At 41.1% G+C, this 16,613-nt stretch overlaps 1 protein-coding gene across 3 annotated transcripts in view; it reads left to right on the top strand.

Moving 5' to 3' along the window:
- The window catches only part of reln (reelin), a 329,082-nt gene that overhangs the window by 224,621 nt on the left and 87,848 nt on the right, over positions 1-16,613 (top strand). For all 3 annotated transcript variants that reach the window (XM_063072853.1, XM_063072851.1, XM_063072852.1), the window contains 4 exons: positions 2,764-2,999; positions 8,802-8,959; positions 10,050-10,257; positions 11,383-11,459. In XM_063072853.1, the coding sequence (XP_062928923.1) occupies positions 2,764-2,999; positions 8,802-8,959; positions 10,050-10,257; positions 11,383-11,459 (679 nt within the window). The remainder of the gene's footprint in view (positions 1-2,763; positions 3,000-8,801; positions 8,960-10,049; positions 10,258-11,382; positions 11,460-16,613) is intronic.

Below are 16,613 nucleotides of genomic sequence, written 5' to 3'. Positions count from 1 at the left end.
TGCACGGTTGGCTACTGTAAGTTGACCCTAATATTAGGTGAGTAGCAGAATGGGGGGACATGGTAGCTGATGGGAATTGGGATGGAAAAGATATTCTGTATGTAAGTGGTACTTGATGGGTCATCTGGACTCAGAGGGTCAAGGTGCTTTTTTTCTGATGTAATCATCTGTTATTTTCTGCTGTTTTGATCCCCTCCTCCAAGATTCAGGGTGGAGAAGGTCACCTTCAGGATTACCATGGATATCAGTCCCTCATGTCCTATCATAAGGCTGCAAACACCAACTATGGAGATTTATACATCTTCAGTCTCATGCTGGGTTAGGCATATCTGCATGTATTTTAATTCTTCTCAAGCCTTGTACATTTACTGGGAGGGCAAGAGAAAATGATGCCCTTAGTGTATAACATACAAGTTGGATATGAGTGATCAGGAGTTGTGGATGGCAGATAAGCAGCCATATTCTTAATACACAGAAAGAAGTTGAAAAGATATCTACTGATCACAGCTAAAGGAATTAGGGATTTAGAAAATTGGCTGGCAAAAGATTGAAAGAAAAGGAGGAAAGGGTTACTGACTGTAGGTAGGAATCAATAGACTGTAAAGGCCCTAATCATGGCTGCTTTACATTTCCTCTCTATTTGGGCCAGTGTTGTAGTACACCTCCAAGCAGAGACTTGCTTAGGTATAAAAATTAAAGCCCGCCTCAACCATGGCCCAAGGATTTCAAAATTTTATGACACCTGACCTGAACTGAACCCAATCATGTTGTCAGAACTCACCAGGTTCAGGTCAGAAAACTGCTGAGTGACACCAAATGTTTCAAGCGATAGCTAAAGAGCTTGCATTTATATAGCACTTTTCACAACCTTGGAATATCTCAAAGCAATTCACAGCTAATGAACTATGTCAGCATTGCAAGTTAAGCAAATGTTGTATCTGGTTAATGCACTATAAGGTTTCACAATGAGAAGTTGATTGAAAGCATTGTGTATTTAATATTTAATATTTCAGTATTATTGTAAATATGTTGCTTGGTTAAGCACTCTTTGTTGTTTATATAATTCATTATGGGTTATATGCATGAAGTATGTGAATGGCATACATCATTATGGCACCACACTAAGGTAAAAATGAAACTAAGGCACGCAGCTCCTGGCTCCGTGTTTTTCTTTCAGTTAGTTTTATGTTTTGGAGTTACAACACATAGCAGAAAGTGTTAGCAGAGCACTGAGAGATCACACTTGCCACAATGGCAGACAAACTGTGGTTTAGCAGCTCATCTGAAAGGTGACACTGCCTGAGTATATTTTATTCTTTCTTACTTCTTCCTAATATTTGTATATCCTTGCACTTGTAATGCTACTATGACACTGTAATTACCTTTGGGATCAATAAAGTATATATCTATATATAACACTGATTAGTGTTGTGCATTAGTGATGGCAAGTTTAACTGCTCTGAATGGGATTAAATCAAAGACATTCTGACTCTGAGTGAGCCAGTGTCAACTGTTTCTACCCCTTCTGGTGCCACTTCCACAATGTATAGTGACCGTGAATCCCTTCCACACCATTTCATTTCTTCCTCTGGTGACTTAATTGAAGTCCAGAAGTAGAGGCCCTTTGGCCGAAGCAGAGTCTGTGAATTTCTGCGAATCTGCTGTGGAGGTCTAACCTCATTGTCTGCAGGACTGAGTCCGTGTCAGTTGGAAGATGGAGCTGGAGGCCTGTCCTGGGGTTAAAGGACTGTGTCTGTGAGTGGGTAGGAGGGAGGAATGAGGCTTCTTTTTGCTGCTATTTGTTACTTGTTCTGTTCTGTGTTGTTCTGACGAGCATCATCTGTTTGTGCCATCATGTGCGGTGACACTCGCAGGCTGCCCCCAGCACAGATTGTTAACGCCAACCACGCATTTCACTGTTTGTCGTGATGCGCATGTGACAAACAAAGCTGAATCCTGAATAAATCAAACTAATTCAGGAGAGGGTGGGGAGGAGTGGAGGGATGGTTTGGGTTGTTGACAGGCATGGTAAAATTAGAAGGGTAGGAAGGACAATGAATAGTTTTTATAAGGTTGCTGAAGAAAGTAAATCTCTCTCATGTGGACTGCACAAAGAAAAAAGGGAGCCTCTGATTAAATATAAAGAGGATGGCTCCAGTAATCGGCTGTGCCAGACTCTAGAATGATTGGTTGCTGCCTTCAAAAATGCTATCAATCCTCTGACTCTGGTTCTCCAGTACCCTTGCCACAGAATCACAATCTGTCACTCAAGCATATGAAAGAAGCCATTAGCTCCACTGTAAGTCAGACGTTCAGATTCATAACGAGTCACAGACTCCCTTAGTTTGTGGTTCACAGTCTGGAAGGCCAACTTCCTCAGTGAGGAGGTGCCTTTGCTTTTGCGAATGAGAGAAACTTCTGTCTCTGCCAATGCAGTGTGAGAGGGCAGCTGAGTTTTCCTGCGTGAACTTTCAACTTAAGTGTTTGGTATGCAATGATGGTCCCACTTCCTACAGTTGCACTTGCTCAAGTCAGAGGTTAAATGGATTTTTAAAGTGGGCAAGAGGCAGAGTACAGTATACTGAACTCTAAAATCAGGCCAACTTTATTAACATCATAACTTTTTATACAGAAGGTTCACTCCCTTCCTTATTACAGGGCAGGCCTAATTCTGTGTGTCTGTATATATATATATGTGTGCGTGTGTGTGTGTTAGGATTTTTGTTCAGAAAGTTTTAACTTGCTACATCTTGGGTTTTTCAGCTGAACATTGGATGTGAACGCCAGTTCAGTAGTGCTGCCCCTGTTCTCCTTCAATACTCCCATGACGCCGGTAGATCTTGGTCTCTGGTAAAAGAAGGTTGCTATCCTGCATCACCTGGTGTCAAAAGCTGCGAGGGAAGTTCAAGGGAACTGAGGGAAGCTACAGTGTACTACACGGGAGACTTTGAGACCTGGACAAGGGTCACGGTCATTATCCCAAGATCTGTGGCATCCAGGTGAGTAATCTTATTTTCATGCTACCCACACAGTGGAGTTAATGCAAATACACCTCTATGAGGAAGATAAAGACACAATTAAGAAAAGCGTACAAGGTTATATAGTTGGATGGATGACATGTCATAGAGTAATATAGCCCTTTGGGCCAAGCGGTCCATGCCTTCACAATGCCCACCCTGCTAGTTCCAATTTCCTGCATTTGGCCTATTCCCCTCGAGGCCCCACCCTCCGAGTGCTTTTTAAAATGATACTATTGTAGCTGCCCTAACCACTTGAACACGCTACGCTTCGACTTTGTGATGCGCCCGCACGACCCATCCTTCGAATCAGCTCCACCTCCGCTTGCTTCTTCGTTGTTTGCGGTGATAGTTTACCACAATTTACTTCAGAAAGGGTGTTATTAGTGATGTTCTTAGTCGAATTTCTTGCCTTATGGACTACCAGAGAGCTGTTGAACGCGTTGCAATCTGAAACTGGAAGTTTATGGATTAGCACATCCAAAGTGGTAGCACATTCCATATACTCACCACCCTCTGCATGAAAAAGTTGCCCCTTTGGTCATTTTTAAATCTTTTCCCTTGCAACCTAAATCCACACCCCTAACTTTGGTCTCCCCTACTCTGGGGAAAAGACTGTTACCACCCACCTTATCTATGCCTCTCATAATTTTAAACACTTCTATAAGCTCACCCTATATTCTCCTAGTTCCAAGGAATAAAGGCCTAGCCTGACCAACCTCTCCCTGTAACTCAGGCCTTCTGGAATTGGCAACATCCTCATAAATATTTTCTGTACTCTTTCCTCAGACAGGGTGACCATAACTGTACGCTGTATGCCAACCATGGCCTCGCCAATGTGTTATGCAAGCCTATATATATGAGCCCATGGTATTACTGGGAAGATTCTAGCATGGATAAAGCAGTGGCTGATTGGCAGAAGGCAAAGAGTGGGAATAAAGGGAGCCTTTTCTGACTGGCTGCCAGTGACTAGTGATGTTCTGCAGGGGTCTGTGTCGGGACTGATTCTTTTTACATTATATGTCAATGATTTGGATGATGGAATTGATGGCTTTGTTGCAAATTTGCAGACAATACAACGAAAGGTGGATGGGCAAGTAATATTAAGGATTTAGAGATGCTACAGAAGGACTTAGATTAGGAGAATGGACAAAGAAGTGCAGATGGAATACAGTGTCAGAAAATGGTCATGCGCTTTGGTAGAAAAAAATGAAAAGGCTGACTATTTTCAAAATGGAAAGACAATACAAAAAACTGAGGAACAGAGGGACTTGGGAGTCATTGTGCGGGATTCTCTAAAGGTTAATTTGCAGGTTGAGTCTGTGGTGAGGAAGGCAAATATAATGTCAGCATTCATTTCAAGAGGCCTAGAATATGAAAGCCAGGGTGTAATGTTGAGACTTTATAAAGCACTGTTGAGGCCTCACTTGGAGTTTTGTGATCAGTTTTGGGCCCCTTATCCTAGAAAGGATGTGCTGGAACTAGAGAGGGTTCAAAGGAAGTTCACGAAAATTCTTCCAGGTGTGAACGGATTGCCATATGAGGAGCGTTTGATGGCTGTGGCCCTATGTTCGCTGGAATTCAGAAGGATGAGGGGTGACCTCATTGAAACTTATTGAATAGTGAATGATAGAGTGGATGTGGAGATAATGTTTCCTATGGTGGGAAAGTCCTTTTAGAACAAAGATGAGGAGAATTTCTTTCGCCAGAGAGTGGTGAATCTGTGGAATTCTTTGCCACAGGCAGCTGTGGAGGCCAAATCTTTGTATATTTAAGGCAGGAGTTGATAGATTCTTGATTGGTCAGGGCATGAAGGGACACAGGGAGAAAGCAGGAGATTGGGGCTGAGAGGAAAATTGGATCAGCCATGATGAACTGGTGGAGCAGTCTTGAAGGGCCAAATGGCCCAATTCTGCTCCTATGTCTATGGTCTAATGGACTTCCCATGAAAAAAGCCAGACTGATTCCTCATAGCCAGACTCTGTCAATGCTGGTAGACCCTGTCCCTCAGTATTCACCCCAGTAAAGTTCCCTCTACTGATGTCAGGCTGACTGGCATGGACTTTCCTGCCTTATCTTTGCTAACCTCTTTAGACAATGGAAGGACATTCGCCACTATCCAGTTTTGGGAACTTCACTAGTGACTAACAAGGGCTTCCAGAATTTTCTCTCTACTATAGAACCACTTTAGTTTTTCTTAATCTTATCTGCTAGATCCAGCTCATCTTTCTTTACCCTCCTGATTTCCTGCTTAAGAGTATTCTTAATTTTTTGTAGTCATTAAGGGATTTACTCAGTCTCAACCTCTTAACTCTTCATTTTCTTGACCAGAGCCTCAATATCTCTCATCAGCCAAGGCTGTCTAAACTTGCCAGGTTTACCCTCCACGTTAATAGGAACCTGCTGCTCCTGGACACTTGTCACAGTATATCTCATAGTCATAGTCATAGTCATAGTCATACTTTATTGATCCCGGGGGAAATTGGTTTTCGTTACAGTTGCACCATAAATAATAAATAATAATAAAACCATAAATAGATAAATGGTAATATGTAAATTATGCCAGGAAATAAGTCCAGGACCAGCCTATTGGCTCAGGGTGTCTGACCCTCCAAGGGAGGAGTTGTAAAGTTTGATGGCCACAGGCAGGAATGACTTCCTATGACGCTCTGTGTTGCATCTTGGTGGAGTATATAAACATTGGTAGAGTTTTGATATTCTTGCCTAAAGAAGTCTAGGCCTTTTTCTTGGAGGAGGTAACAGTGAGGTTCACTGGAAGTTGTCACATGAGGGTGAGACTGAGTAGAATGGACCTATGTTCACTGGGATCCAGAAGTATGAGAAGTGATCTTCCTGAAATAAATAAAATTCTAAAAAGGCTTAAAAGAGCAGTGGCCGAGACTCTGTTTATCCCAACTTCATTGTCCAGAATGAGAATCCCAGAATCAGCAATATGCTCACAAGTTAATCAGTTTTGATAATGCTGTTTGAGGGATTAATAGGGTGATGACTCCCCTTCATTTCTTCTCTGTCTGATAGAGCAGAGACCATGGCATTTTGCAACTATGGTGCACTCCCTTTGTACTTGCCTTGATCCTCAGTTTAGAGTTTTGTGCTGAAGTCTATGAAGAAAGTCTAAAATACACAATGCTCTAATCAAGATGAAATTATGATGCACAGCCCCAAATGAAACTTCAACATTATCACAGCTTGTATGTTTGGCTTATTCTGATGAAATGTCTGCGACCGGAAGTGTCAACTGTTTCAATCTCCACAGAGGCGGCTGAATGTTTCCAACTTTATTTTTGGCTATTAGTTAGACGTTTAGTCACGTACAACTGAAATGAGGAGAGATTTGTGGTAAGTGTTTGAAATTCCCTGTCTATGGGAGCAGTGGTTCTACTTTATGGAATATAGAAAAATACCCGTAATGTAAGGAAGAGACGGAGAACTTCAGCTGCAGTCTGACTAAACGGCTGTGTAGGCTCCCAGAGCAATGTGACCGACTATTACTTCTATTTCTTTTTGGTGTCTGCAGAAAGGTGAGTTGGAGAGACTGTGTCTACATCATTTTTCCTTTGTAATTAGCCGCTGAGCTCAAATGGAATTTACCAGCCGTCCATCAATCAAGAGTTAGATGCAAAGACATCAGTAGTTCTCATTGCACTACTTTTTAAAAATAAAAATTTCTTTCCTATTTTGAGAATCCATGTTGGTCTTTAAATCAATGTTTACATTAGGCAGGAGTCCAATTTTTAATGTAAATAGACTTGGCCAGTGAATATAGGTTCCAAAAAAATAACTGGAGATTATGGGATGGGAAACAGGAAGGGAACAGTGAATTTTCTTCTTGTTCTCACATTGTGTGGGTGACTTGGAAACTGCCCATTAAATACACTGCCGAAGTTTGATATTAGCCACCGTGTGGTTAATGAGCCATTGTGTGGTAATGGGCTGACTTTCAGAAAATAATAGGGCACTTTGTGTCCTGTGTAGTGTGACTAAGTCACTGGAGAAACGGGCGGATATGAAAATCTTTATTCATTGTCTCAAACTTTTTTAAAATTTCAAAAATAGATTTTATTCATAGTAAAAATATATACAGAGGAATAAAGGGAAGTATTTATGATTGATACATTCAGTAATGTAAACATTTTTTAAAGGAGACTAAACAAGCATAGACCCAAGTATCTCATGTTGCCCCCCGGGGTGATATGTTATTTTCATGGTTTGAGAAGCTTTCCAACTCAAACACATGCAGTAGCAGAATGAACCAGGGCTGTGGTCCTTCTCCATAGAGCCTTAGCACTGGCTGCACTGAGGATCAGTATGTACAGCACCTGGACTGGGCCAGTTTGCTGCTCTCCCTTACAGACATCTCGCTGTGCTGGAAGACCAACAGGTTTCGGGCAAACCAAGGGGCATCCTTGACTGAGTCGATGGCCATCCAGCAGTACTTGATGTCCCAGTGTGTGTGTCCCTGGGAAAAGCCCATGGATCAGAGTCCTCTGCTTTGCAGTTGGTGGGGATAAACCGGGACATGGACACAATCCATAACTCAAGCAGCAAGCCTCCTACTGTGGACCAGCAGCCTGAGCTCTCTAGACACTCGTAAATTTCAAAGTTGATTACTGCTTTTACTTTACATTTCAACAGGTTTATTTTGGAAGACTGGTTCGTTCTTGTTTGAATTAATACCTGCTAACCTTATTCTGTAACCTTTAAAACATGCCCCAATTCTGACAATTCCCTAACATGCAGAACAGGGAGTGGACGTAATCTTCTGAAACCAGCAGCAGGCTCTTTGCTGCTTTGTAATTATTTGGGCAATAAATGCAACTGGTACATGTTGCGATTAAGCCTTTCAATTTACAGAGTCCTATTTATTCAGTAATTATTTTGTATTGTTAGAAATAACTGAAAAAAGCTCTACTCTTTTGTACTTTGAATTGTTTACTGGCTCATGAGCAATTGTACCGAAGTGTATCTGTGCATGTGTGGGCGTTTGGCTTCTCTGATTGGAAAACAGCCCAAGTGAGCAGGTTGACTATTTGCTGACCCTCACACAGTCCAAATTTGGCAGGGAAAGAAGGAAGATTATTGTAACGGTGTGGCAAGAAATCTGTGCTCTATAAGTTTCCATAAACAGATAAATGATTGTGGTTTAATGATATAGATCAGATGAAAGTTTATTCTTTGCTAAGGGTGCCACAAAATATTGTATGCTCTTATAAACATGTAGCTGTCTTGCTTGAAAGCACAGCTTACTCTATATAAGTAGATTATAAGTAGGACCCATTAATGAAACTCGGGCTTTAATGTTTGTCATAAAATAAGGAAGTGAACTAAAATAGTTATGTGCCACGTCACTGACAGCTGATGAAATCATGACCTTGGGCATACCTGTTTTCGTGCCTCGGAGGAAACTCTGCCTCTCCTCTGGCCATGCCCACCTGGGAACAAAGCCTCTCCATTTTTGAAATCAACAACGTTCAGGATGCATGAGAGCCTTAGGCAAGGTCACACGTGTAGCCTGCCGTGAGATCGGCCCATTACCAAGAATTTACACCAGGGAACCTGTCATGCCATGTGTTGTGTTGATGAAAGTGAAGCATCTGCAGAGGGCTTTTCTGTTTGCTAAGTACTCTTCCATTATGCTGAGAAAAGTAACATTGAACTAAAACCTATCTATAAATCATCTGAACACTTTCATTACTTTGCCAGTATATTATTTTAATCTGCATTGAAATTTCTCAGTTTCTTTCATTCTTTGGTGAATTACAGTAAGACTCGATTCCGCTGGTTTCAGGAGACCAGCAGTCACAAGAATGCACCTGCCTTTGGCCTTGATGAAGTTTACATCTCTGAACCTTGCCCTAACTACTGCAGTGGCCATGGTGATTGCATCTCTGGTGTCTGCTTCTGTGACCTTGGCTACTCTGGTAAGATCCTACCACGTGGCTGTTATGTTTATCTAAAGCTTGTGGCAGAGATGGCAAAATGATCATCTTTTTGTTAAACGTTGTGGGTGCTGCTCCTTGTGTTGATACCCCTTCTTCAGCAGGGCTGGGATATCAGGACCGGCCAGAGATAGTACCAAGCACTTTCTCCTCTCCTCATTGTGAAATGAATCCTGAGACCCAGAAACTGACTCCATTTGACAGGATATGACTTGGGCAGTAACACTTTGGGGGACTACTATAACTCCAGCTGATTTTCCTCTTTATTCACTGCCTCCCAACATAAGTTTTATTTCCCAAAATTGTATAAGGAATGATTGGAAGATGAAATTTACTAGAAGACCATTAATGAGCCAAGGTCCAAAGTCAGCCATTTCACACTTTTCTAACTCAACAAAAATAGAATAACAAATGTAGATTTAGTTTATCTCTATAATGTGTGAATTAGTATGTAGATCTAATGAAAATGGGTAATTGAAAATGTTGTGGATACATTGACAACAAAATCAAGAAGATATTGTGACAATAGTGTCAGGTATAAGTTAATGTTACACCCAGTTCTGGGTGATGCATTATTAACAGTCATAAAAGTTATTTTAAAGAAATTAAGAGTTCCTTTTTTTTGTTTTTAAATTTAAATGTGACTCTTTCTAGTACTAGTTACACTTTTACTGGGTAAAATTACTTAACAAGCTTAAGTTATTTAAAATCACCTTTTTCTGTGGGCCACTGTCTCATTTAATGTATATGTTACTAATATTATTAGTAAATCGCAGTTTAGTGCAGACTTCTGCTGAGTATTTTACTCAATAAAAAAATTTAATTCTTTGGTTGTGCTGAGAATAAGAGTATAATCAATATCCATTTATTGTAACTTACAGTCTCACACTGATTATAGATGCAGCCAATGTTTATTGATTATTTTACTAGTGTGCATTTTTCAAATATTGGATGTTTTTGTTTCAGCCTCCCCATTTTCAGTCTAGATGATAGAAATATTTCTCTATTTGGAAGGAGGTATTAAATGTAGAAACATAATTCTTTTAATGATACATCGCTCATTATCTCATAGTTGAAAAGGGAACCTGCGTGTCGAACACACCGAATCCCAGTGAAATGACTGATCGGTTTGAGGATAAGCTCAGTCCTCTCTGGTTCAAGGTGACAGGAGGACAGACTGAAATTGGCTGTGGGATACTGAATGATGGGAAGTCCCTCTACTTCGATGGCCCTGGGGGAAGAGAAGCCAGAACCGTCTGTCTTGACACGACAAACATCAGGTTAAAAGCGAATTTATATTTGATGATAGCTGTTTCAAAAGTTCACATTAAGAGCTGTTTGATAATTTTTTTGTGCACACTGCATTTCTTGAAAAACCTGTACAAATGTAATTACAAATCTATTATTTATGAAAAAAAGCTTTTCCTGTAAAGTTCCATCTCATGAGCGAAGTGTTTATTACCTGCAGATCCAAATTAAATGAGTTTAATTAATCTAATTTATTTAGTTTTGATCACTTCAGATGAGCTGAAATATTGCTGTGCTCATTATAGAAGAACGCAACTTCTGTGATAGTTGATAGATGATGGTTGAATCTGCCTCCAAACTTGGTCCCATTTTTAAGAGAAGCAAACCCAATTGAACTTGGTGACCTAAATGTGAACCTGAAGATCTGGAACAAGCCACCCTTATGGTATTCAGATTTAATTCAAAACTCCACAGTGTTGAATGTCATTGTCTTACAGAGATGTTGATAATCAGTTTAACTTTGCTGGTGAATGATTCAAGTTCATTAATTTAGGATGATAAGGACAGGAAAATGCAATGGTGTTTCTTTTATTCCGGTTACTCTAGAGAATCCCAAGCATGAGGCAGATGCAGAATAAAGCTCCTGGTAGTCTGTTTTACCATCAAGTCCTGAGAACAGTACCTAGTGCAAATATAACCTGTCCCCACACTAGCCATTGTTACACCTTGCAGAGTAGGTTATCACTATGCCTTGAATACTTTTTGTTGACTAACCAAATCTGTCATTATTTTCAAGCCACAGCCTACCGGCTTCAACATGCAGCCCTGAGCCTGAACATGAATGCACACGTGTGGAGCAGAGTGCTACCACAGTGCAGTTTCCCTGCTCACTTCCTGTTGAGTGGCTTCAGTTAGATTTCATCTTACTCATGCATGATGTCCAAAATTCAGTTTCACAGGTTAGGTGGTTCAGGTTCATGGCTGGATTTGTTCTGTCATATAATTATAATCATACAACTTATAATTCTGATTGGGTAACTGTGCTTCACATATTGCCCATGATGATTGTCAATTCTTTCCATTTGGTTTGCTTAATACCATAAAGAGTTTCTGATTAACTGTATTTGCGATATCTTCTTCCTATTTTTCATGCAAAGGTTAGTGCAATTTTATATCCGCATCGGAAGTAAAACCCTTGGATCCTCTTGCAACAAACCTAGAACTCGAAATGAAGGTAACCAGAATTCGGAGTATTTGCTAACGTACCCCACATTTTCATGGTGATGTGAATTATCATATTATCATTAGTGTTATAAAGAAGTCTAACTTTCACAGTTAAGAGTATATATTTTTGTTTGTGTGTATGGTTTAACACATTGTGGTAGTGTTGGAAATCACTGTCTTTTTTTAATAATCCTTCTTATAAGATTTGTACTTTTTAACAAACTCATGTATTTTTCACCCTCACTGGCAGAAAGCGGTGTAGCAGCTAAACTAATGGTTTATCACCTTTCTCATCTTTCATTGGTCAAGTATTAGTACATTACCCACATGACTTAATTATCTTAATTATGTAGCCTATTAATTAATTCATTCCTATCTAAGAAATTTATTTTATCTTATCTATAAAAGTGATAGATTTCTCAGCAGCATCTTTATTCTTTGTCGATACATCCCTTAGCGTGAATTCCCCTCATAGCATCATTTCTCAACTCTTTATTCAGTTTGCTTCATATTTGTATGTTTGTTTGTTCTCTAAAACAAACTGAAATCTTGGAATTAAGACTGCTCGCCACTTTTGACTCCTAGAAGGACCCTAAGGATCAGGAATCCAACAGAAGTCCAACAGTAGCTTGCCTGAGTGAGCTGGAAGACCTTGGTTCAAAGAGTCACAAGAAATTGCAGATGCTGGAAGATAGAGCAAAGAACAAACTGCTAGAGGAACGCAACAAGTCAAACAGCATCTCTGCTGGAGAAGAATTGTCAGTGTTTTGGGTCGAGACCTACATCAGAAAATGGAGAAGGAAGATAGTCAGTGTAAAGAGGTGTGGGGAGAATAGGTGAGATGGGGACCAGTAGGTGAAAGAAAGATTGAAGAGGAGTAGACAGTCTGCAATTGGAGCCAATTGGAGTTAAGGGAGAGCTGGACCAGAAAGACTGAAGGATGATGGGCAGGTTGGCGGACGGGAGTTAAAGGGATGTGGGTACAGACAGAAGAAGGCAAGGAAGGGGAAATATTGGACCCAGGGTTGTGTGGGGGTGGGGGCATGTGGTGCATTTTGACTTGAAGATAGAGATGGAGGCACACCCCGCCATTGAGCACATCTACATGAAGTGTTCTCACAGGAAAGTAGCATCCATCATCAGGGACCTCTACCACCCAGGTCATGATCTCTTCTTGCTGCTGCCTTCAAGAAGAAGGTACAGGAACCTCAGTACTCAACCACCAGATTCAGGAACAGTTACTGCTCCTCAACCATCAGGCTCTTGAACCAAAGGGGATAACTTCACTTAAGTTCACTTGCCCCATCACTGAAATGTTCCCTATGGACTCACTTTCAAGGACTTTTTATCTCATATTCTCTATATTTATGGCCTATTTATTTATTTTTATTATTTCTTTCTTTTTGTATTTGCACAGTTTGCTGTCTTTTGCATACTTGTTGAACGCCCAAATTGGTGCAGTCTTTCATTGATTCTATTATGGACTTACTGAGTATGTCTGAAAGAAAATGAATCTCGGGGTTGTATACGGTGACGTATATGCACTTTGATAATAAATTTACTTTAAAATTTGAAGGGAAAGATGAGAACAGTTGGAACTGGATTGGGGGAGGGAATACGGTGGCTGAAGTGTGTGGGTAGAACATCTCCCTGGTTACAAACACCTGATTAATGGACAAAGTTTATATACTGGTGAGTGTTTGGATGCCAGGATGGATGGGGATGGATTTGCAGGCTGTCATGGGGCTACAGGCACTTTCTACTGAGTTGGAACAGGGAATTTCTGCTTGCCTTCTCTCCTCACCCTGAACCCAAGCCACTACAACTGTTTGAGCCAAACAGCTGGGAACACTGCAGGCTCACTCATTGACTCACTGTGTCAGTGAGACTGGCTGGCAGCCAGTCCTCTTGCACCTTCTTACTCTCCTGTCACATCTGTTTCTGTGATCCTCTCCCATACACGGCTTGCTTCCAACTCATGAACAGTTTGAGTTATGAATGGTTTTCAGGAACGCAATCCTGTCGTAACCTGGGTAAATGGATAGAAGTGGGCAAGGGACAGAAATAGAAAGATGGGGGAATGGGAAATGGAAGGTTGAGGAAGCACACTAGGAACACTAAATGCAATAGACGAGGTTAGAGCAGGTGCTTTGCCTGGATAGTGGTGAAGGAAGAGATGTAGGAGCAAATGTAACACCTCTAGTATTTGCAGAAGGAAGTGCCAAGGCCCAGGGAGGGTGTGTTGGGAAGGATGAGTGTTCAGGGAGTCAGAGAGAGAGCAGTTTCTATGGAAGGCAGAAATGGGTGGGCTGCAGAAGATGTGACTTGTGGTGGGATCCCGTTGCATCTGGCATAAATGACAAACGATGTTGTGCTGGATGCAAAGATGAGCAGAGTGATGTATGAGGACTCAGGAATACCTGTCTCAGTTTTTTCTTTGACAGAGCACAAATCCAATAAATGGAGGATATGCAAGAGAGGGCCTGATGAACCGTAGTCGAGGGGAAGACACATTTTCTCCAAAAAAAAAGCACATTTCAGATGTCCTGGAATGGAAAGCCTCATCTTGAAAACAGATACGACCAGGACACTTCTATTATAGCTGATGGTCGATTCAGAGCGATTGATCCCATGAAAGCATCTTTTTGGAATGAGCTGACATTATGCCCTGAGCTGCACACTGCTTCCTTCACTTTGAACGTGGATAGTGAAGTTGTTAGGATCCAGTGTGCAATACCATACAGGAACTAATTGCTCAGAGAGGGATGGATATGATAAACACCAGAGAAAATGTTTCTTATATTCTATCCACCCTTTCCCTGTCATTTGTAACTTGTTTTACTCTTTTCCAGTGCTGACTAAAGCTGTTCAACCTGAAATGTGAACGTTTTCCACAGATGCTGTGTGACCTGAGCGTTTCTAGCATTTTCTGTTTTTATTTCAGATTTCTATCATCTGCACCTTTATCTGTTTTATCTTTAGTTAAATTGATTTGTCATTGAGTAACTAAAAACAGTCATATCTCATTCTATGGTAGAGGATTTCATTGGGGAAAGCCTTACAATTGTAAAATAAAGCGCAAGGGAGAATGAAAATCTTATCTAAAATGAAGGAATTGTATGTATGTATGTATTTATTTATTAATTAATTAAAGAGCGGAAAAGGCTCTTCTGGCCCCAAAGCACGCTACTTAGCAAACCCGATTTAACCCTGGCCTAATTCCAGGACAATTTATAGTGACCAATGACTAATTGACTTTGCAATCTAGCAATGTCTTCGGACTGTGGGAGGAAACTGGAGCACCCGGAGGAAACCCACGCAGTAATGGGGAGAACATACAAAGCTCCTTACCAGCAGCAGTGGGAATTGAACCCCAGCTACCTGTACTGTTAAGCACTGTGCTAACCACTACACTACCATGTTTCCTAATGATTGTTAAGGCAGATAGAATTGTGCATGATCTTGCCCTATGCCAAATTAAGCCATCTTTTAACTGCATAGATTGTTTTCTGTCAGAATTATGTGAATAAACTTTAATATTCATACTGTATATTTGTGGAAAAAGGTCACAAGCATGAGCTTTTCAACCTTACACAGGGTTAAAGTTGTGACACTGATTTCCTACAGTCAATGAGTTGAGTAGGAAAGTAATTGAGGAAAAAATGGGTGGTTGGGGACTTTTAACAGGAATGTCTCATAGCATGCCTTTCCATTTTGTCCTACATGTTACACACACAAAATGCTTGAGGAACTCAGCAGGCTAGGCAGTATCTGTGGAAAAGAGTATAGTCGACGGTTCGAGCTGAGACTCTTCATCAGTCCTAATGAAGAGTTTCGGCCCGAAATGTCGGCAGGACTCTTTCCCATAGATGCTGCTTGGCCTGCTGGGTTCCTCCAGCATCCTGTGTGCATAGCTTGGATTTCCAGCATCTGCAGGTTTTCTCTTGTTTATGATTGTCCTACATGTTAATTAGTTATGCTAACTATGTTTTAGTCAAGATTTCTGAGTTGCTCCATTTCTGGCCTCTTGTGCCCGGCTGATCTCAACCATTCCACCAGCTGTGATCGTGTCCTCCGTTGCATTGACCATATACTCTGGACATGTCTTCCCTACATCTCTACAGTATTCTGATCCTTTTCCTGCCTTTAAAAGTTGCTTAAAATCAACATGTTAGACCATGCTCTTGGCTACCTGTCCTCATGGAGCGATGTTATTCCATTAACATTACTTACAAAGTTTTGTTGCAATAAAATTCTAAGACAAAAAGGCCAAGTTGTCATCTTTGTTACAAGTGACCAGGAAACAAAGCGAGTCAGATAATCAATAGGGAGCACTAGAAGAGCAATATAGAATATGTAGTCACTTCATAAATAAAAGTTCCAAACTTGGAAATATCTCTTCTCTCACAAGTGTCTGATAAAGAAGGAAATCACACAAATTAGATTAGTAATTTTTGTATAATTTTATTCACTTTAGTTCAGTTCACTTTTGAAAAAAAGCTTAGAAGTAATTTTCCTATTGAATACACATTAATTTGTTCACATCTGGGTAGTGAAAAATTTATTGATACCCAGTGGAAAGAAAAATATATTGTTTATTTGTTTCCTTCCTATTTTATAAAGCATGATTATTTAAATTCCTTACCCTGACAGAACAACTTACTCTATTCTCTCAGTGGGTGCATTTCCCCTCCAGCTATTCTGCTTTCAAACACTTGCCCTGCTCCATAATTCAGAATAATATTTAACATTATGAATAATGTCACCATGAGGCAAAATTCTTGCAACAAACTTAATCATCTTTCACTCGCCCTCCCACTGCCCTTCTCCATCTCTGTCTCCCCTCCCCTCTCTCTCCCCTCCCCTCCCATTCTCCCTCCCCTCCCCCTCCACCTCACTCTCACTCTCCCTCCCCTCCCCTCCACTCCCCCTCCCCTCCACTGCACTCTCCCCTCCCTCTGCCCCTTGCCCCTCTACCCCTCCCCCTCACCCCTACCCATTCCACTCTCCCCTTTCCTCTCCCTTCTCCCTTTGCCCCCCCTCTTCTTCTCCCCTCTACTCTCTACTCCTTCCCCTTCTTCCTCTCCCCTCCCCCTCCCATTCCCTCTCCTCCTCCTCCCCTTCCCCCTCCTCCCCCTCCCCTTCCCCCTCCTCCCCCCTCCTC

This window comes from Mobula hypostoma, chromosome 20 (assembly GCF_963921235.1).
Source record: "Mobula hypostoma chromosome 20, sMobHyp1.1, whole genome shotgun sequence".
In the NCBI taxonomy this organism is placed as follows: domain Eukaryota; kingdom Metazoa; phylum Chordata; class Chondrichthyes; order Myliobatiformes; family Myliobatidae; genus Mobula; species Mobula hypostoma.
The sequence above is the reverse complement of the archived record's forward strand: the minus strand, read 5'-3'. Positions and strand labels throughout refer to the sequence as shown.